This window comes from Etheostoma spectabile, chromosome 4 (assembly GCF_008692095.1).
Source record: "Etheostoma spectabile isolate EspeVRDwgs_2016 chromosome 4, UIUC_Espe_1.0, whole genome shotgun sequence".
Taxonomy (NCBI): domain Eukaryota; kingdom Metazoa; phylum Chordata; class Actinopteri; order Perciformes; family Percidae; genus Etheostoma; species Etheostoma spectabile.
Window position 1 is genome coordinate 11,141,746 of NC_045736.1, and position 21,049 is coordinate 11,162,794.

Consider the following 21,049-nt stretch of genomic DNA (forward strand, 5'->3'; position numbering starts at 1 on the left):
AACTTTAATATATTTTGATGTTCCTCTGTTCTGTTGTGAAAATAAAACAAATTAGTATTTATATTTGAGTAAAAACTCATAAATAACTAGAAATAACTAATGTTAGGGAAATCTGTTTATTTTGTTACGTGTTTCTGGATTTGAAAAATATACCTGCTATCATATCGTATTTTTAAATAACCAAACCTTTGTATTAGTATCGGCTTTCAAAATCTTGTCGGGCTCTACTTGTAATACATCATACGGGTCAATACGTTGTCATGTTTGATATGTACTGTATAACTATTATTTTTTTAACTATTAGTATCTAATGACAGTGCTAATGTCCCTCCTTTCTGGCATCAACAAAAAGTCATTCGGTCGCCAAATAGTTCAGAATGCAGCTGCTACGCTTCTAAACAAACATCACCTCACCCCAATCCATGTTTCTCTCCATTGTCTCCCTGTTGGATGTACAGTTGATTTTACTGATCACTTTTAAAGCGCATCGGGGTCTGGCCCCAAGCTGTATAGCGGAGACATTGACCCCATATAAGTCAGTGAGCAGCCTTAGTTCCTCAGATGGGGCCTTCCTGGTCGTTCCAAAGTCCAGGCGTAAATCTAAAAGTGACCGCTTCTGCCATCGGAGCCCTTCGGCTTCGGAACGACCTGTCTGAAGAGGGAACGCTTGCAGAATCAGTGACTTTGTTTCAGTCACTTCATAAAACCCATTTTATAGACTTGTTTTTACGTGAGGTTGCCTTATCATTGCCATCTTTGTATTGCTTTTATGCTTTTGTATTTATAATACATTTTGCTTTGTTTTGCGGCCTTACTGTTTGGCTTTCTGTTGTTATATTGTCTTCTGACTATCCTGCTTTTGATTGGTCTGTCAAAGCACTTTCTAGAATCTGCTTTTTAAAGATGTTTTGTAAGTGGTTATTATTATTATTATTATTATTATTATGTGTTTTTGTCATGTCCTTCATCTTTGCTCTATTTGCATTGTAATGGATGAAATGAGCACAGATTCATGTCGCTTGGTCATGTACAATCTTTTGCCACTACATTTTGAACCAAAAGAAGTCCAGCTTGACTTAACAGTAGACTGAACCGATTTGAGGCCTAAGACGTGGACAGGGTGTGGGACCTCCTTGGTCCACAGACCTCCTGGTTAGTTTACAGAGCTGAGATCTGGTGAGGTCATCCCTGGGAGACTGTTCCACTGCTAATGAGAGGGGGGAGGTTTTTTCCAAGGCTACTCATGCCTCACTGGAGGTCCTCATGTCATCTGTGGCTTTGCGGTTTGTGCTCGCAGTGATTCAGGCCTTACCTTAGACTGACTTTTTCCAGCTTGGCTCCAGAAGGTAATGAGTGAAGATGGAACATGTTTTATTTGAGGACATTCATCATGTTAATCTCTTCAATGTAAAAAAATATACTGATTGCAGAAAGGTTTATTTGTCTGGGCTTTCATTGGGCTTTTACATTTGAAAAGGTCTGTTAAAAACCCTGACAATCACTCCAAAGACTCACTCTAGAAAGCACTTACACTGTCACTAAGCTTTATTTCACAGCATTTGTCGAGTATGAGATGGACCTTTTACACAGGAGTCTGTGAATATCATACAAACCATAAAAGCACCATTCAGCACTCATCACAAGATGAGCCCTTCATTATCTGCCCAATTCCTAATGGCTTAACTGGAACAGTTTCCTACAGCAGACAATAAGCAACATCCTTTTGGAAACTGCCTTTCAAATTATGGTAGCCTTCTTTATAATAATTTAATTATTTTATCTAGTATGGCATAGTGATATAGGAGCCCATCTCATTAACACCAGACTACAAGGAGGTTGTCACAGTGACAGGTAGCACACTGTATTTAAGAATATAAGTTAATTGGCTACATTAATACTAGACCATACAATATAGCTACTGTGCTGTAATACAGTTCACTAGCTTGCTTTATCCTCTTGCTTAAACAAGTTTTCCAGAAATTTAGCATTCTACTTCCATAAAGTTGGGGGACTCACAAGAGGTCATTATGAGGAGAATTATGCTCAAAATTTGAAGCAGGAGAGACGACCTGACTTTTAGTCAACTCTATGGTTTAGAGCTGACGAGCTTTGCCCGATCGGTCGGATTCGGTCTTAATTTCTATCATTTTACACAGGCCTGGGCAGGGTCGGGGTTGCGCTCTGGGTTGTGAATGAGCGGAATAAATTATGTTCAAAATTTTTATAAATGACTTATTCTTGACAAAAGGCAAAAGAGCTGTGAGCCTATGCGCATATTTGAATTTGGGCTTTTAAAAATCTGTCAATCAAAATGTACTTGGGATCTTTTAAACTTTTAAAGCCAGATTACAGCTCTACTTTGGTTCAAGCTCCGGAACAGCAGCCCAGTACCCCCCCCCCCCCCCCCCCCCCCCCCCCCCCCCTTTCACTTTGTAATGCAGGCTCTTTAAAAGTTTGAGTCAGACACTAAGCCATTTAACCCTGATGACGTATTTGGGGTTATCTTGTCAAAATTTGAAAGCTCCCCCTAGAGCCACAAAATATCGAGAATAGACGTTTCTTCTTCTTCACAGTGATACTGTATCATTCGCCACTGTCGCTGTAGTGCGGACTCCTCCATCCACTGGAGTTGGAACTATTTACTTATGATTATAGTTGCTATATCTCTTGATATAGTAGTTTTATACAGTCTATAGCTAGGTTAGTTGTCAATATCTAGCAATTTGGTTAGATACCTTTTTAAGACGTTCTCCTCTGGCTAATTCGGAAAAAGGAAAAAAAAAAAAAACTCACACATGAGGTTGTTGGTGAGATATTTGCTAAAATAATAGTCCATATACATCTGTTAGTAAACGTAACGTTATGCTACTTCTATTTTCTACTTCTATTCAGTAGGCTAACGTTTTACGACAGGTGGTTGCCACGGTTACCGCTGAGTCTGCCAGCCGTTGGCCATCATCTCTCAGGGTCTCTGGTCTCGTCCTCCTTGCTTCTCTTTTCCCCTCTCTCTCTTTTTTTTTTTTAAAGGGGGGGGTGTTGCCTGTCCTGTCCTGTCCGCGGACTGCTTCTTTCTGCTCGCTGAATGGGAGAAAAATGGGTCTTTGCTGACGGAGGATATGAATTTGAATCTTAGCACACGGATAATAATTTAAGGGAGTTGTGCTCGAATCGGTCCCCAATGAGCGGTCGTGTTTTGATCGGGAAAGTACCTCCGCTGCAGCCGATGCCAAGAGTTAAAAGGACTGTACTTTTTACGCCAAGGTAACGTTAACTGGATTGATGATATTTCATTCATTACGGGGCGAACAACTTTACCGACATTTTTAAGTTGTGAGTGTTGTTTATTTGCACTCAAATATCTATCGGAAATGGTTGTTTAGCTGACTGTGAGCTAACAACTTTCAATTTTTTCGTTGGCTTTAAATATGACCTGGCGTTTGACTACCGGTAAAGGTAAGTTACTTGCAGTTATGTGTCGAATGCATTCTCTTGAGTAACGTTAGCCCACCTAGCTACCTAATGAAATGGAAACACCGAGAAGTGCAGGGACGAATGTTGACAATGATTTGGCACGAGGACTTCTAACATCTGTGGAACCATTTTATTCTTGGTGGACACGGCCGTGCTGCTAACGTTACCACAGCTATCGGCAGCGGATGTCTTCACCACTTACTCAGCCATAGGCATGCACCCCAGGAGCTTTGTCTTTGCTGTCCTTAATGCCGAAAATAGACGGTGCCAGAAGTAAAATGCAAGATGCATTCGGCTTACTGTGTGCTATTTCTACTGGTTTTAGGGAAGAGCCTAGCAGTTCAAGCTCTAAATCTCAATAGAATGTAAAGCGTGCTTGTTTTTTTTGTTCATCTACAGTATCTTGTTGTGTAATGTATTACATTTTGGAAGTGTGTGCGTGCGTGCGTGTGCGTGCGTGTGCGTGCGTGTGCGTGCGTGTGCGTGCGTGTGTGTGTGTGTGTGTGTGTGTGTGTGTGTGTGTGTGAGAGAGTGAGATCCAGGTCTGGATAAGGATTTGTAAAGTCCCCACCCTGCTCCACTGCACCAATCATCCCTCAGTCTTCTAAAATTCAAACATTTTCACAGCCACTCAAATAATAGCACAGACACACAAATCAGAGAGACACTGGAGTTGTGCCACAGAAAACAAAAAAGTTAATTGCCATCCTATGTATTAAGTATGCTCTTTGCTGGTGTACACCCACCCTAACCCTGTCTAGATTTCACCCCTGAGAGCAGACACTTTTGGCTTGTAATATCAACAGCCCACAGGCCCTCCTGCCTCCTCTTAGGCTGACATCCCTGTGGGGTTATTCATGGCCTTTCTGTCGCCCCCTGACAGAGGTGGTATTGTTCAAACATACCACAGACATCTGGGCTTAATGTAAATCAAAAGTATTCTTCCTAGAGCTGGTATGCACAAACATTTGAACATTCTCAAATCAAACATTAATCTTTGGTCTTTCCCTGTTCATGTCAAACTCCGCCTCTGAGGTCATGTATCTACGGCCACAAATCACTTCACCCAAATGTTGCTTTTGTGCATCAAAATGCTTAAAACCAAAGTGTCAGGGTAAGCTTCCTCTTTGTTTTACAACTGCGACTACAACTCAGCCACAGCCATGTGATTACATCCATTTCTGAACATGTATGGGCCATTTTTGTCTCACTGTGTTTTTCTATGCAATTCTGTGTTCCGTGCCTCTGCTAATTGCAGACTGCAGAGCCACAAAGATCATTTTCAGCTTAGTGAGGAGAGCAAAAATAACTAATTCAGCTCATGCCGTGACTCGACTTTAAAGGGTCTTAATAATTCACCTTTTCCACTGAGCCACATTTTTGTGCGCCAACATAAATTTGATTACCACCTGTGGTTGCCAGTAGTAATGATGGGGAACGTAACTATACAAATCTGAGTTGGACTCTCATTCAGCTCTCTGGAGATACCATTTTTAAATTCAACATGGCATAATTGCTATTTTAAAGCTCATCAACAATGTTTTCCTCTTCGGTTTTAAGCTCCCCTCCGACTCTGAATAGTTTAATCCTCATGTGACGTCTCGGTCGACTGAGAGGCTGCGTCTGTTGTTGAACTCCACACAGTGATCTTCATTTTAAATGCATTCAAATATCATGTATCTACAGACCTGATGGCCAGTGAGCCGTTTCATTAGGCTACCCCTGCCTTCTCCACACGAGAGGCCAGTCTGGCAGCATCTGTTTCAGGGAGGCGCAGGACTCCATTGTGGAGTGGAGGGAAAGGTCAGGGAGGGGTTAGAAGCATGTCACTCCGATTTCCCTTCATCCTGCTTCTTTAGAGCATACCAGACTGAGCTGAGCTGTCGGACGCCTTACTTTTTATACAGCGTGATTTATCAGCATATCCTGTGAAGTGTCCCTTGAAGAACGGTTAAAGATTGCACTGTGTTGGCCCCTGTTTAAAAACGGCTAGCTTTGCTGTCATTGGGATTTATTAAATTATGGCTAATATATACTGTATATTATTTCTATTTTTTTTAAAGCAAAAATAGTCAGTTTGTGCAGTTCATTTTAAACTAAAGAAAATCTTTAAGTGAAATGCCCAAACTAACCATTTTATTGTAACTGTATATACTGTATATGTAGAGTATATAGCATCTCAGTGCTGTGCACCTTACCCCTATTTTTCTTTTTGAAAAAGAAAAATACTTTTATCAGAACTTTAATATATACTTCTTTTTACTTATTGTATTCCATGTTGTTACATTTCTCTTCCATACATGTTGACACTGGAAAAGGAGTTTCTTCAATCTCGTTGTACATGTGTGTAATGACAATAAAAGGCATTATATTCTATTCTTACTGCTAGTTATGCAACTATGAGTTCCCAAAATAAGCTTTAGTGGTTTGCTAAACTCTTCATTGATTCACCTTTTGTAAATTATATTGGCTAAAGAAACCATGCATGGATTATATGGAGCCACATATTCTGGATTCTTCATAATGAATGAAAAAGTTAACAACCTCTGGCACCGGAATCAAAGCCGTATACAAATACCAGAAAAGTATTTAAAAACGTTTTGGAGTAATTACATGGCGGGGACCGTAAGGGATAATGAACTCATTCCTTATTTCATTAAAACTGAAAGATCCGCTGTAGAAGCTTTGGTCACCATATGGTCTGGATGCTCCGATGGATTAGTTGAATCAAAGCAGCTGCAGCCATGTTGGAATTACCTGCTAGTTTGAGCATTTGGCCACCTCCAGAGAAAGCTTACTGCAGACAGATGGACGTATCCCTGTTGCTGCCAGCCTTTTCTCCCTACTCCCTGCTTTACCTACAGTACATTGACATATGGTTGCCATTTAGTTGATAACGGCATTTTTGTTAAGTACTCATGCCGTCTTGTTTTCAGTTGGGATGAGAGCAGCTCCATCAGCAGTGGGCTCAGCGACGGTGACGGCGATGGCTCGGAGAACCTCAGTTCAGAGGAGTTCAACGTCAGCTCCTCCCTTAACTCCCTCCCGACCACACCCCTGGGATCCAGACGCAACTCTTCTGCTATGGTGAGCTGAAATACTCTTCCTAACCGTCTATGACAATGTTTGGCATTCATTTTACCTGTGTGTTTTTATGTGAAAGCAGTACTGAAGTTTGCCACCAAGGCCGTTTTACTCACTCTGTGATTTGCCTTGTATTGTGTGTGAAAGTGCTCATATTATGCTAATTTTCAGGTTCATCCAGGTTCATCAGTTGTATTTAGAGGTTATATCAGAATAGGTTTACATGGTTTCATTTTCAAAAAACACCATATTTTTGTTGTACTGCACTTTGCTGCAGCTCCTGTGTGTTGAGCTCTCTGTTTTATCTACAGAGTGAGGCATCACACTTCTGTTCCATCTTTGTTGGGAGTCGCACATGCGCAGCAGCTATGTTAGGACTACTAGCCAGTCAGAAGCAGAGTACGAGGGATTGCCATGCTAGCAGCTAGGCGAGCATTATAACGTGTTACAAAGTGAGTGTGTCACGAAAGTAACACAATAGATAAGTTTGGAGCAGTTTGAACAGTGTTTTCTGTTGGAGATGGTAAGTCCCTTTGGGGGGGACTTTGGGTTTTTTCACTTTATAACCTATAACATGCACAAAAAAGATATATGACACAATAAAAGAAAGGGATAGAGCCAAAAAGCATAACATGAGCACTTTAAATGCAGGTTCTCTGTTTTGACAAAGCCACCAAAAGGCACCACAAAGCTCACATCTGTCTTTAAAATAGAATCTCTGTTCTTTCTTTTTTCTCTTTAGAATATTCCAAGTTAACTTCCGGTAGTTACACGGCGCCTTAAAGCCCCTTTTCACTCAAAAATGTGTTCTTCTGCTGTTTGTTACCCCACTTGGATGTTTGACCTGCACTTTGCAGAATGATGTACAGTATGTGCAGAGTTTCACACTAGGAGGCAATTTGGAGGTTCATCTGAAGGTGGAACATTGCTCTATGCTCCCCTTAAACTTTAAGACATGCATTTACTTAGTGAAAAATATTAAGATTTTTTTTCAATAATAGAGAGGAAGTAGATGAGGAAGTAGATGTCATTTCAAGAAGTTTTACCAAGGTGAATGAACTTTTTCCCTTTAAGTAATGTAAATAACATAATGTAAAATGTTAAAATATGTCTGGATGGAATCTTTAAATTGGATCAAACTTGTTTCATGGAGGAATGAACATTAGTGCTCCTCAATGAGCACTCCTCATGTGTCGCTCTATATTACATTAATAGGGTGCCAAGGAGCAGCATGCTCAATTTTGTCCTCAGTGCCACCTCCTCAACACCCATCACACAACACACATTTCTTTTCTATTACAGTGTAGCTTACATTACAAAAATAAAGGCTCAAGCTGTCCTCTATTCTTGCATTTTCTGTAATATTCTTTAATGTGTTAGTTTTTCTCTTAAAGTGTTAAAATCCATAAAGACGTTTCTTTTTTTTTTTCCTTCCTTTGTCTTCCTCTGTGGGTTTTTTTAATCTGCTTGGGGCGTATCGGTCTATGTCTCCCTCCTTCCCGCTGGAATGCAGCTGAGATGAAACAAAGATTACAGACAATGTTCAATTCCTTAGATAACACATGACTGATGGTTACCCACACTGCGCCTCTTCCCTTCTCCTCTCTCTGCAGCTCCGCACTGATGCAGAGAAGCGCTCCCTGGTGGAAAGTGGACTTTCTTGGTACAGCGAGGATGGCAAAACCGTCCACAAGCTTGATAGTTGCAGCTATGACACGGGGAGTCTCAAGACGGAGGCCCCGAGCAAGTGGAGAAAGAAGCCTCCAAGCCTTAGTGAAGATACAGGGTATAAGGGAGAACTGAGGAAGCCTCAAAGCTTGGGTCAACCAGGAAGTTTCAAGAAGGGTCGTAATGCTCCAATAGGCGTGACCTCCCCCATAACCCATACCTCTCAGAGCACGTTAAAAGTTGCAGGTGAGATCTAAGAGTATATGCTCACTTTTCATGTGTACGTCTCTTCTTATCAGCCTCTCCTCTACTATTCCTCTCCTAATGGAATTTGGTTGATCTCACTACTAAATCTATGTCATCCATTATCTCTTTGTGTGCTGTATCCAAATGTAAAAAAACAGATTGTTTGTAGAGCAGCCAGGGCAGATATCTGCTTAGTGTCAATATGTGCCCCCCTTAGCGTAAGCAAGGGTTTTGATTTGTGAGGGGAAAAAATGAAAAAAGCTGCAGCTTAAGGCCCAGAGCCATGTTTCGGCAATTATCTAAAAGCCGGTTACTGTGCATGTCTGCAGAGACACTGTGTCTGCCGTCTGCAGCAACTAAATGTATTTAATCCCCAACAAAACATGCCATGATTAAATGATAGGTTAGAATTGAGTTCCAATACCAACATTTCTTGGCCTTTCATTTTAATTTCCTTAGCTAAAGCTAAAATTAAGCTTCAAAGACAAGTGATTAACATTAGACCTGATTGTACGTATGTTGGCTGCAGTTCTGCAGGAAAAAAAAAAAGATTTCCTTTACCCTTATCCTTTAATGAATCTTTCAATCTCCATACATTTGCCTGAGCTGTTCTTTCACTTTAGTGATCCATATAGATCAGATTTTGATTGATTACATCACTTGGATATATCTTTAGGATTATGGTAAAAAAAAAAAGTTTGTAGGTCACATTTGGCATCCTGGACACACAAATGCTCTCTAAGCACAGTAAATACAGATGTTTCTTGCTAATATTTTATTTCATCTGTAGTGACTGGAAGGACATGTACATTTTTCTGTTACGTGAAGGTGTCTAGTTAAAGTGAATTCTGTATGATGGTGCTGATTATTCATTTTGGTTCCAGTTATTTGAGTGGGGTTGTTTTCATTTCTGTAGCCCCAATTTACTGGTTTTACTGGCCCATTAACCCATTCAGTCTGTCTATCCATCCATCATCAATCCTTCTGTTTTTGAGTAGCTTATTCATGTCAGGTTCATGGTGGCAGCAGGACAAACCAAACAGCCCAAACCTTCTTGCTGCTTTCATTTGAAGACACGTAATTGTCATTTAAATTGCCATAATGGGGTTATTCAACTATACAATATTTTTCTTTCTTCTTTCTTTCTTTCTTTCTTTCTTTATGTAGCACCTAAAAGTGAGAAGCCACTGGATAAATCCAGGATTTCCCTCAAAACTGCTGGTCTACAACGGTCTCGTTCAGACGCTGGCAGGGATCATCACGGAGAGCACCGCAAGCCCCCATCAGGTTTAGTTAAACCCACAGCTGGAGCCTCCTTTGGCTACAAGAAACCACCAACGGCCACCGGTACCGCCACTGTTATGACAGCAGGGGGCACCACCATCTGCAGTGGCTCTGCTACTGTGGGGAAAACCCCCAAGTCCTCTGGCATCCCGGTGAAGCCTGTGGGAGGAGGTGCACCATCGGGTCGAAAGAACAGTTTTGACGCCAGCAGTGAGCAGGGCTTCTTAGGGCCCAACGCCCGAAACAGTATTCAGTACCGCAGCCTGCCTCGACCGGCCAAATCAAGCACGCTCAGTGTGATCGGCCGCCCTGCACCTCGGCCTGTCAGCGGTACCATTGACCCCAGCCTGTTGAGTTTGAAACCTGTGCCTATGGCCTCCAGGATTAAAGAGCCCAGTGGCTGCAGCAGTAAGATGTCTAACAGAACGAGCACAGGCCCGGTGAACATGACGGACCGAGAGAAGGAGAAGGAGAGAGCCAAAGCCAAGGCTGTGGGCGCCGACGTAGACTGTGGTTCTCTGAAAGGAGAGACTCAGTCCACAGGAGAGTCCACTGTGAAACTGCACGGCCTGAGACGGACCGGCAGCAGCAAATACCCTGAACTGTCCTCACCCACCACACCAAGGTGTCTTATTTAAATATCACTTTAAAGCGTTGGTTTACCCAAATTACACACAAAATACTAAGGTCTTTCTGATATCTAGTGGCATATAGAGGTCTTACTTTTCCATAAGATTTTATTCTCTAGTTGTATCTAGCTATGCAGACGTTTTGTTTTTTATATATATGCAATATGCAAACCCATTCTAACGGTGTACATTTTTTTATCGCAAAATTAACCTTCTTTTTGGCCTAGCAAACTTTGTATTTTTTTTCCACATCTGTTGCAACAACTAATAACGTTAGAAAAACTACAACACCACACCGGATCTAACTAGACTGGAAACAAAACAGGCACGCCGCACTCACTTGTTTGGGCTTGCGAGTCGCCCAAAAAGTAGTAACGGTACGGTTTTGATTGGATGGCGAGAGCGAGACTGATTTAACAATGACATTAATGAAATTATTGGTGATTAAATATTTTTTCTTTTGAGTCATTTTACAGTAATGGGAACAATGTTTTTATGTGTTGCTGTTGAAATTAAGAGGCTAAATTCTCCAAACCTTGCCAAGTACAGTCACAACTATCTGCCTGGCTATAAATGGCTTAACGTAGAGTTAAGTTAAAAAATGAATATACATCCTTCGCCTACTTTCTATATTTCATCATCTTTTTATGACTGATCCCTAGGATGCTGAACACTAAGTCTCTGGGTCATCCAACCAGCTTTGCTCACATGGACAAGGTGAACTCCAACAGTCTTGACTCCTGTGTGACCATCCACGACCTCCCGCCCAAAGTCCCCCCGTATTCCAAGCTGCAGGACTTGGCTGGCTCCCACACCTCATCCCGCCTCACCCCCAGCCCAGCGCCTGTGCTCCACATCAATTCCCCCAGCTCCTACACCAGTGAAAGTCTGAGCGGATCACCGCTGCTCTACCCCAAGCTGTCCGGCATGCACCGCAGCCTGGAGTCCCTGCCCCTCCAGATGAGCGTGGCTTCCAGTACGAGGTTTGTCAGAACTGCCATGCATGATAAGGAAGAGAGGGGTACCGGAACCTGGGGAGCTGGAAGCAGGACATCCCTCAACCTCACGGATAGGTACGTCTCATCTCGAGAAATATCTAGCATTGAGCTATCAACGGTGTAAATAGAAAATTAGTTATTTGAGTAAAAAGCTTTTCAATGAGCCTTTCAATTCTTTTCCATCTTCCTATGAACTAGAAGAAGTCTCCATTTTCCCAGCTGCTGAACAAAATGCCCAGTAGGCAGTTGGCCCACTGTTTTGCTGTGAAGACATCCAACATTGGGCTATAAGTTTCTTGGCAGCAGACATACCGGCCCACCATATTTTATGTGCCTTTTCCGGGAACAGAAAGTCTGTGGGTGTTATTTAGAAGATGGAGGGCTGGAACTATTGGAAAATGTAAAGGTGCCTGTCTGTCAAGGTGGAGATGGTCTGAAATATTTCCTGCCAAAACTTGTTTACTTTTAGCCAATCCCACGCTGTGTTAATGAAAGTGCCCAGTGTGCCATATGGGAAAGAGGGACCAAATGTATTAAATATAATCACTTGATACGTCTTATCCGGGTGTTATGCAGGTCCTATGACAAAACTTTAGATGAATAAATTAATAATAGTGTTTATGTATGGCTCTGAGAAGTTATTCACAATGACTAGTTATCTTCTACGAATAATGTTTTTATTCTCTTCTTCACAGCTTGCAAACAGACCGAAATACCTTGCCGAAGAAAGGATTAGAGTACGTCCAAGCATCTATTTGAAATCTCACTTTGTAATATATCTTCATTGTTTGGAGTTAAAATAATTTTTCTTTTCTCAGACGCTATGGCTCAAGCCTGTCAGAGAGTGACGGCAAACCTGGAAGGCGCCACTCCCACACCATAGTCAGCATGACAGAGAGCGATAGCCCCCCTCAGCTGCCTTCTCCCACCCGCCCTCTCCACCCCTCCTCTGGCAAGGCTCCCCTCACCAACGTGGGTGAGTCCGCTTGTTCCATTTGGCTGCCAAGTTCTAAAAACACTCACTGTTTGAGCTACGTAACTAAGGAGGTCGTTGATAAGCCATCCATCTTGTTATTAAGGACAAGGATATTAAGTTCACGCAGAGAGGAAATTCCGGCATAGTTTCACAGTTAAGAGGCGTTGACACAAGTTGTCAATAAATGGATCCAGTCATGCCTGAACCATGAAGTGATGGCAGATTATTATGGTGTCAGATTTCAATATGCTGAATATTATTGTGCCACATCTGCGCTTATTCAAAATGGTAAAAGAAAAAAAACTTGAGTTAAAGTCTGAAATATGCTGGAGATGGAGGATCATGTCAGGCTATTTTTATCTTTGACTGTTGTGGGACTGTAGTGTTGCCTTTCTCTGAGTCATCAGAATAAGGGTGCTGTACCTTATGTGTGTCTATCTGTGTGTGTCTGTCTAGAATTGTATCCTAAATTTTTACGTGTGTCATTTACTGTTTCCAAACCTCTCTCTTTTATGTCTACAGTTGCCCCAATAACTAGTGGCACCCCGAGGATATCGCGCTCCAACAGCACAGGCCCACCTAGTGAGTCATCCTGCGATCTCTATGGATCCTCCCCTCTGGGCAGCAGTATGTCCCTGGCTGATCGGCCAAAAAGCATGATGCGGTGCGGGTCTTTCCGTGAACCCGGAGATGAAGGTGAACCTCCTCAGCCGGCTTCTCTGCAGGGGAGTCGCCCAACATTACCTCAAGTTAAACAAAGCTGTCTGCTCCTAAAGCACACATACTATTAATCAAAATGTCCGAACAGAAGTCTTGGTGCCTTCATTTTACATTAATAGTAAGATATGTATGAGTTATAGGCACTATCTGTGGTCCAAATGTAAACAAAACAGGAGACCTACCAATAATTTAAACATGCTTTCACTCTGATATTTTCCAGGCTTTTTTATACACATTCAACCACTAGCTCCAAGTTCTTAATTTATTTCAATGGGATAACAAAGGTTTACATCAAACTCTTAAATCATTTCTGTTATTGATGTTTTAATTGTGTGACTGAGTGTGATATATTTCATTGCCTTAAGGGTAGTCAGTAGTAACAGCGATTTAATTTATGCATCGCTTTAGTCATTTATTTGCAACATCACAGATTACTAGCATGTCTTAAGTACTTGGGTAACCAAGTAAATTGGCTTAAAAAGTTGCCATAAAAGTTGCTTTTAATATTAAGTCAAATCTCCACCTTGCCTGTTTCAGTGCATGGCTCTGTGCTCTCTTTGGCGTCCAATGCTTCATCCAACTATTCCTCGGTGAGTAGATACAGTCCAATAGATGCAACAGATACTTTACTGTTGCTGGAATTTAATGCTTTGAGAGTGCCATTTACACAGTGTCCTGTGTCTTCAAGAAGCAAAGCGATAGAAAAGAATTAGCATTGCATAGAATTGTTTTCTCCAATACAAGAAATTTGCTTTAATCATAATGATACATGGATTTTAGGCATGCAGGGCAGCCTTGCATGAATTCTATTAAGTGACCTTACAGTCTTAGTGGTTATAAACCTCTACGGACCTGGTATTGCATTCTTTGATTGGTCAATTATTCTGTAGCTATTCCAACTGTGTATTTCTCAACATAGCCGTAAAACTTCAGTGATGTCCCTTTGGTAACAGCCCCTGAAGCTAACGCTCTACCCTATCCTTCTTTATTGTTCATTTGCTTTCACCATGCCTACTTTAGAATGAGGAGAGGATAGAAGGGGAGGTAAGGCCAACATACCATGACTCTTCAACTCACATTTTCTCTGTATCATCGGTCAGTCATTTCCTGTTGAAACAGGTCCATTCACCAGCTGATGTTAACAGTGCTCAGTGAAGTCTGTGGCCACGGATCTCTTAACTGAGGATCTCCTAACTCATTTCATTTTGTTTTTATCCCTGATACCCCTCATCCATCAGCACCACCTGCTAACATTTAGTTAGTCTCTGACCTCATGCAATTCCCAGTGGATCTCTTGATTAACAATGTATTAACAATTGCTATATATATATCAGAGGTCACACACCTCTGAAGCAACTAGGGGTTAAGTGTCTTGCTCAGGGGACACATTGGTAAACGTAACCCAGATCTCCCACACCAAAGGCATGTGTCATATCCACTGCACCATCGCCACCATATTTTGTTGTTTGTATATTCTTTATTTAGCTAACCAAACAAAACAACACATGCAGTTGCGACATTATCATAATCAAAACTTTATTAACAACACTTCTGGCTTTTTGTCCAAGGTATTTTTATATTACATTGTCCATACTACCGGGCTTACTTTTTAATTTGTCCACAGCAAATCCGCAAGCTAAGGCGAGAGCTGGAGTCTTCCCAGGAAAAGGTTGCCGACTTGACCATGCAGCTTAGTGCCAATGTATGTATGATATGTTTTTTTTTAAGATTCCCTTTTGGCCTCTTTTGGTAAGCTAATTTGTTTGTGTGTTGGATGCATGTCAGAACTTTCATCGGAGTGTGATCAATCCAAAATGCAGATGACACCTCCTCTAACTCATTGGTTGCGTTTGAAATCACATACTCTGCACTACATACTCAATATGGATATTAATGTTTACATACTTTTGTGTAACTAAACAGTAATGTGTGGATCTTTTTGGACACAATAAGCTGTCATTTTCAACGTCACTTACTGAGAACCTCCTTGCCGTTGGAGACACGTAACCATGGTAACCCCTGCCGATCTGTAGCGGCATTGCCAGATAATTGGTAAATAACTAGACTAACAGTTGTTTAAATATGTAGAAATGTAAATTAGAGCGCTGTTGACGTTCCAGAGATGCCTTAGTTGTTGTTCGTTTGTCTGTTATGAACGTTGTTACTATGGTATTGCATTGTGGGATACTTACGCCGGCCTGATGCAGTGTGCAATCAAGTATTTCATCGGAAGTAGCATGCATGGTTTCATACTAAGATTTCAGACTTACTTAATAATCTCACATACTGTTTTAACTAGATAGCATGTTGGTATCGAATTTCAGATCCAGCCTTTGAGTTTGTATCCCAAAACTAACTGAGACACAGAAACCCCTTTTTACAGGTGCATCTAATATCTGCCATACATTTTGGTGAGTGTGAGATGTGGGGAAGATATGGTGAATCCCTGCTTACTTAAAAAAAAAAAAGAGGATCACCTAGATTACTCTGGATGTTGAGGCATAACTCTGGCCTCTGTCTGACTTGCAGGGAGTAAGGACAATCAGTCACAACATATCTAGGATCAACCAACCTACCCAACACGCGCTTTTTTGAATTATATTTTTGAGCATTTGTGCCTTTATTTGACAGCAGACTGAGAGTGAGATGAGGATGACAGTAAACGCAGGGAAAGCAACATACAAGAAAAGGTCCCCAGTTGCAGTTTATGGTTAGCTCCCTAACCAATAGACAACTTTGGTCTTACTGCAGACATGCTGTATTTCCAGTTCTCCTTCTGCCACTCACATCTTTCCACTGTTGCTGTAATCCTTCAGCTCTGCAGACTTGATAGACACCCGTTGAACCTTAACTCTTAAATTGCTTTTAATTGATTGAACCAGCTGAAATAACGTCAGCCCCTGCTTCTTCTCACCCTGCAGCTTCTAAATGCTTGAGTCTGGCTTTTTTCCATCACACTCAACTTTTACTTTAACACCACCTCACCACCGATTCGTTCTAACAGACAACCAGTATGAACTACAGTTTAACCCACTGCCGTTGCTAAACTATCAATTAACCTGGGTGTTTTGAACATACTAAGTCAGTGTTTCTCAAATAGGGTTCTGTGTACCCCTAGTGGTAAATTGGAGTACTGCAGGGGTGTACATGTGGGTGTACTTTTTAAAATGTTAATTTCAAATGTAGCAGTCATGCATAATTCATACAATAAATTTAGTTATGGATTCTAAATATTTGAAGTAACATTTAGGGATGTTTCAGTAACAAGTGTGTTATGTACATCAGACACTAATGGTGCAGAGCTGTAATGTACCTCTTTAAATAGACTCTTTTTCTACCAAAAATGCTTTGCACTCGTCAGGGGGAACTTGGCTAAAGAATATTTCAAAGGGGGGTACATTATTGAAAATAGTTTGAGAACCACTGTACTAAGTGACTGTTTTTACTATCTTATAAGTTTGATCCCACACCTAACGCCACTGTCCCTCTCTTTTACGTTCTTGGACGTATTGACTGCTGGACTCGCTGCTTCCCCCTGCCTGCCTCCCGCTGACCCGCACCTTTGGATGCTGGGTGTAGCAGCTAGGCCAGGTTTGTGTGACTGTTGCTTCCAGAGAACTCTCTGCATGATTGTGATTGGACGTCAAGCTGACGCGTTGCTGTTGGACCTCTCTGTCTGAACAGCTGACCTCCTCACCAACCTTGAAGCATGTTGACAACTAATTCTTTTTTATTTTTTTAGTAATTTTATTTCAATGATCTAATATTCTGTTGACTATTCTTTCAATTCACTTCATTTAGTGTCTGAAGAACAAAGTGGAAATGATCAACATAATTTATTAGAGCCAAACCTGGTGTCTTTTTTTTTTTTTACTAATCATTTTACAGTGATACTGTATCTGAGGATCTGCTGCGAAAAACAGCAACTTTTGCATATTTGCTTTATAAATTCCTCAAACGATAATCAAAAATTGTCTTTTCTTTTTTGGTAAATGACTAATTAATTTAGCAACTATTTTTTCTCAACTCCAATTTCAGACATTTTCTTAGATTCAAAGGCTAAAAAGATACCGCAAATATGTACCTTTGGGATACAACTTCTAGACATTAGAGCGAAATGCAGTTAAGCAAATTGGACATAGGACGTTCAGGTGATGTAACACACTTTAAAGCCTCCATGTGGAGGTAGGCTGCTGAATAGCTGATTTCATTTCCTGTTGAGTTGTTAAGACTCTTACAACCCCCTGAAAGGCTTGCTTTTACTAGGTCAATAACATTATTCAAACAGATTCAACGTGTAACAGCGGGAAAAAAATACCAAGGCCAATTACCCACAAAAGAAATAATGAATGGAATGATAGGCTGGCCATATTTAACAAAAGAAGGGAACCCACCCAGACCCGCCACACACTGTGCTTTCAGACCTAGAAACTATTAAACCAAAAAAAAAAAGACACCAAACCCAACAAAAACAAAGCCGCTAAAAGAAGACTATCTGAACTATCATTCCAACAAACCAGCAAATAGAAATTGTATTTTTTTTCTTTACATATTCATTATGATGGTGTCAGTCATGGCTTTTAGAAGCTTTCTATTTGTTCTCTTGTATCATCAGGCAGAAATAGGGCCAGACGTCCTAGCCTAAACATGCTACTTGAGGTTGACCAGGTTTGTCCCTCAGCGCAGCGTCGCTTCCCTCCCTCACCACCATGAGCCTAACATCCTCTTGCATCTCTGACATCATCCACAGCTGTCCACTACTCCATCCCCTCACTCCTCTACCAGCAGAAGGAGAAAGCCATTTGCTTGTGAGGGTGCAGACCGATTCCATGCAGCCAGTGACTCATACCTGTCTGCTGTCTCAACAACCCCCCCCTCTCTCTCTCTCTCCCCTCTCTCCTCCTCGTCCCTCGATCTCTCTCTCTCTTCATCGCTCTCTCCTCCAGCTCGTCTTTTCTCCCCCTCTTTCTCGCTCGCTCCGTCTGCCTAAAGGCTAATCTGGTAGCAGCATTTGAGCAGAGTTTGGCGCTGATGACGGCACGCCTGCAGACCCTGTCGGTCTCTTCGGAGCAAAAGGTATCTATCATGATGCCAATGACTGTTCCTGAGACATATTTGGCAGTTTGCATTTACCTTTTAACCCCGACACTTAAGAAAACACGCCATGATTGTCATTCTAGAAAAAAATAGTGTCACTACATACTGTACTCAACAAATACTGTACATGATGATGATGATGATGATGATGATGATGGTGATAAACATTAGACTGATCATGGTTAAACTGCTTTATATTAGATCCCGTCAGTGACAGAGAAGCTACCAGGGGACATAGTTGTCCTGGAAATGAGTTGTGAGTCAAAGGTTCGTATAGCAGGATTTCCATTTTATCATCAGCCCGGTCATTCGTGTTTGAAGCAGATGTTTGACATTCCACAATCCTCGGTTTAGAAGAATGTTGGTTCAGTTACCAGACTGTAAGCCAGTAGAACACATGTTGATATTTTCCTTTTTCAGGACTCTGAGCTCACTGAGCTGAAGGATACCATTGAGGTTCTGAAGGTCAAAAACACAGAGGCCCAAGAAATCATTCAGGGGGCTCTCAGTAATCCGGACATCACACCTAAAGGTACAGAATGTGCCAGGGATTTACAAAAACCAGACACATGCAAAGACAAGGGGGGGGGGGGGGAAGCTTCTTCTCCCGGAATTCAGTGTGCTCTTTTTTTTTTTTTCTCCTGGAATTTAGAACTGCTGATTAAACGCCAGAACTCGTCAGAAAGCATCTCCAGCCTCACCAGCAACACCAGCCACACCAGCCACTCCAGCCACTCTAGTATGGGTAGTCTCAAAGAGCAGGAGGCCAAGAAGAAGAAGAAAAAGGGCTGGGTGAGTCAGACAGTGCACACAGGCAGAATCTTGACGTCCCACTGATTTGGAAATACTGTTTTGATTTTGCAGTGGTTTCTGAATCAGATGTTTTCTTCAGTTCATTAGAGAAAGGGATGAAAGCTAATGAATTGAACCATTAGCTTTTCTGGCTTTGTAATGGTCATGTATCTCATCAATGTCAAATTCATCAACACATTGAGTGATAGTTATTATCAAATTTCAAGATTTAAGATACAAGGATTTTATTTGGTCATATATAATCATAATAACTTAAATTGAAAAATATATGATGAAGGATTACAAATTATGTTAATTAAGTTTTAAAATGATACGGCTATATTGTCCCAGTGGGTAGATAGCTGTGGGGCTATTATCAGTTTTTATTGTTTAGTTGATCTGATGTTATATTAGATTCTAAAAAATAATATAAGTCAGTCAGCTGCTCTATTTTGTGTGTGTGTGGTGTGTTTGTGTGTGTGTCATTCTTGTCCTATCTTGTTCCAAATCTGTTATTAAGTATGACTCTGGTCTCTCCCTCATGCTGCCCTGCCTGTTTTTTATTTTAGGTCTTTGAGGTAAGTGATGTTGCTACGGTAAATAAACCCTGAACCCCCTTTCATTCTCCAGCCTGCATGCACTTTATGAGACATACTCGTGGAACATTTGGAAGCATTCTGTTGTCTGTCTTTTATTGATTTACAGAATCCCTTTGTACAGTGTGTGATCATATTAAACTGTTAAAGGTTTATAAGCAGCATTGTTGGTTGAGGTTTGTAAACACTGCGCTCAAAGTTGTTTTTTCCATTTTGGCTCACCAAGGGAGGGAAGGGGAAAGAGAGCGAGGGAGAGGTTAGAAGACAGCAGTGAATCAGAGGAAGAAAACGTTACGTTCTAAACATACACACCCTTTGTGTGATTGCAGAGCTACATCCTCTCGCCACATCTGTGTCGCTTAAACACAAACACAGCGGTTTGAACGGGCTGTACAACCTGCGCACAGTTATTAGCTGGGGGTTACACCCCCATGTAGGGCCCAGAGACTATGGTTGACGCCCATAAACGTCCTGAACACAGCAAAATAAACAAATAGGAAAATACAGACATAGGGCAGGGTTTCTGCAGATACAGACACCCCGACACACTTCTAGAGGGTCATAAGTGATTGAGAAGGATTACTTTTGTATTAGTATATACATTGTTTTGTCCTGCTTAGTATACCTTTTAAATTAAATTAGACAATCATGGTTGTATGTATTCATGTAGTCGGCGCCCCATTAAACTGTACCGTTATACTGTTGACATCAAACGGTTCAATGAAGATAAGTGTTACTGTTGTAGACAACTTTACACGGAGATGATTTTTAGAAATGTTATGATTTTCAAAACACCACATCTCAAGACTGTGTGTTATGAGTATCATTGACTGATGGGTTGTGACTGTGATGGGTTATCCATTTTTTGTCCTGCAAATTTAAATTTATTTTTTGGGGCATGTTAGGTCTTTATTTCCACATTACAGATGAAGACATGAAATAGGGGAGAGAGAGGGTGAATGACATGCAGTAAAGTGCCGCAGGTTGGAGTCAAATTGAGCTAAAACATACAAATATATTTGAACTGGGTGGCTACATATTTTAAGAATTAAAAAATACAGTGTGTACCAGAAGGTTATCAGGAAACAAGTGTGTATTAACATCTCGGGGGAAAGCATGGTGTGTCTGGAGGAAGCATCTCAACACAAGTACTTTTAAGAATGGCTTGTTAATTGAAATAGTATTTATTTTAATCTCATGTTTCTTCTCTGTACAGTTGCGCAGCTCCTTTAACAAGGCCTTTAGTAAGAAGGGCTCTAAGCCATCAGGGCCGTATGCTGACATTGAGGAAATTTCCACCCCAGAATCCTCTGCACCTTCCTCCCCCAGAGTTCACCATGGTGGAAGCAACCCTCCATTGTCAATGAAATCATCAGCCTCTACATCATCATCAGGGTAAACTTCTCCCTGCAATAATCTCTTAAACTAGAAAGTTCTGTAAATCCCAATAAATTGTGTTATAACAAAATACATTAGATATCGTTGTCA

At 41.3% G+C, this 21,049-nt stretch overlaps 1 protein-coding gene across 16 annotated transcripts in view; it reads left to right on the top strand.

Annotated features, from left to right (window-relative positions):
- The window catches only part of nav1b (neuron navigator 1b), a 93,173-nt gene that overhangs the window by 61,907 nt on the left and 10,217 nt on the right, over positions 1–21,049 (top strand). For 3 of the 16 annotated variants that reach the window (XM_032513053.1, XM_032513054.1, XM_032513061.1), the window contains 16 exons: positions 6,408–6,558; positions 8,169–8,469; positions 9,637–10,378; positions 11,045–11,455; positions 12,076–12,117; positions 12,199–12,356; positions 12,879–13,052; positions 13,614–13,666; positions 14,097–14,120; positions 14,701–14,778; positions 16,659–16,667; positions 18,069–18,152; positions 18,594–18,705; positions 18,826–18,965; positions 19,535–19,543; positions 20,778–20,956. In XM_032513053.1, the coding sequence (XP_032368944.1) occupies positions 6,408–6,558; positions 8,169–8,469; positions 9,637–10,378; positions 11,045–11,455; positions 12,076–12,117; positions 12,199–12,356; positions 12,879–13,052; positions 13,614–13,666; positions 14,097–14,120; positions 14,701–14,778; positions 16,659–16,667; positions 18,069–18,152; positions 18,594–18,705; positions 18,826–18,965; positions 19,535–19,543; positions 20,778–20,956 (2,667 nt within the window). Of the gene's footprint in view, positions 1–6,407; positions 6,559–8,168; positions 8,470–9,636; positions 10,379–11,044; positions 11,456–12,075; positions 12,118–12,198; positions 12,357–12,878; positions 13,053–13,613; positions 13,667–14,096; positions 14,121–14,700; positions 14,779–16,658; positions 16,668–18,068; positions 18,153–18,374; positions 18,441–18,593; positions 18,966–19,534; positions 19,544–20,777; positions 20,957–21,049 lie in introns of all 16 variants that reach the window. The other 13 variants (XM_032513045.1, XM_032513046.1, XM_032513060.1 and 10 more) reach the window with 10 other exon arrangements.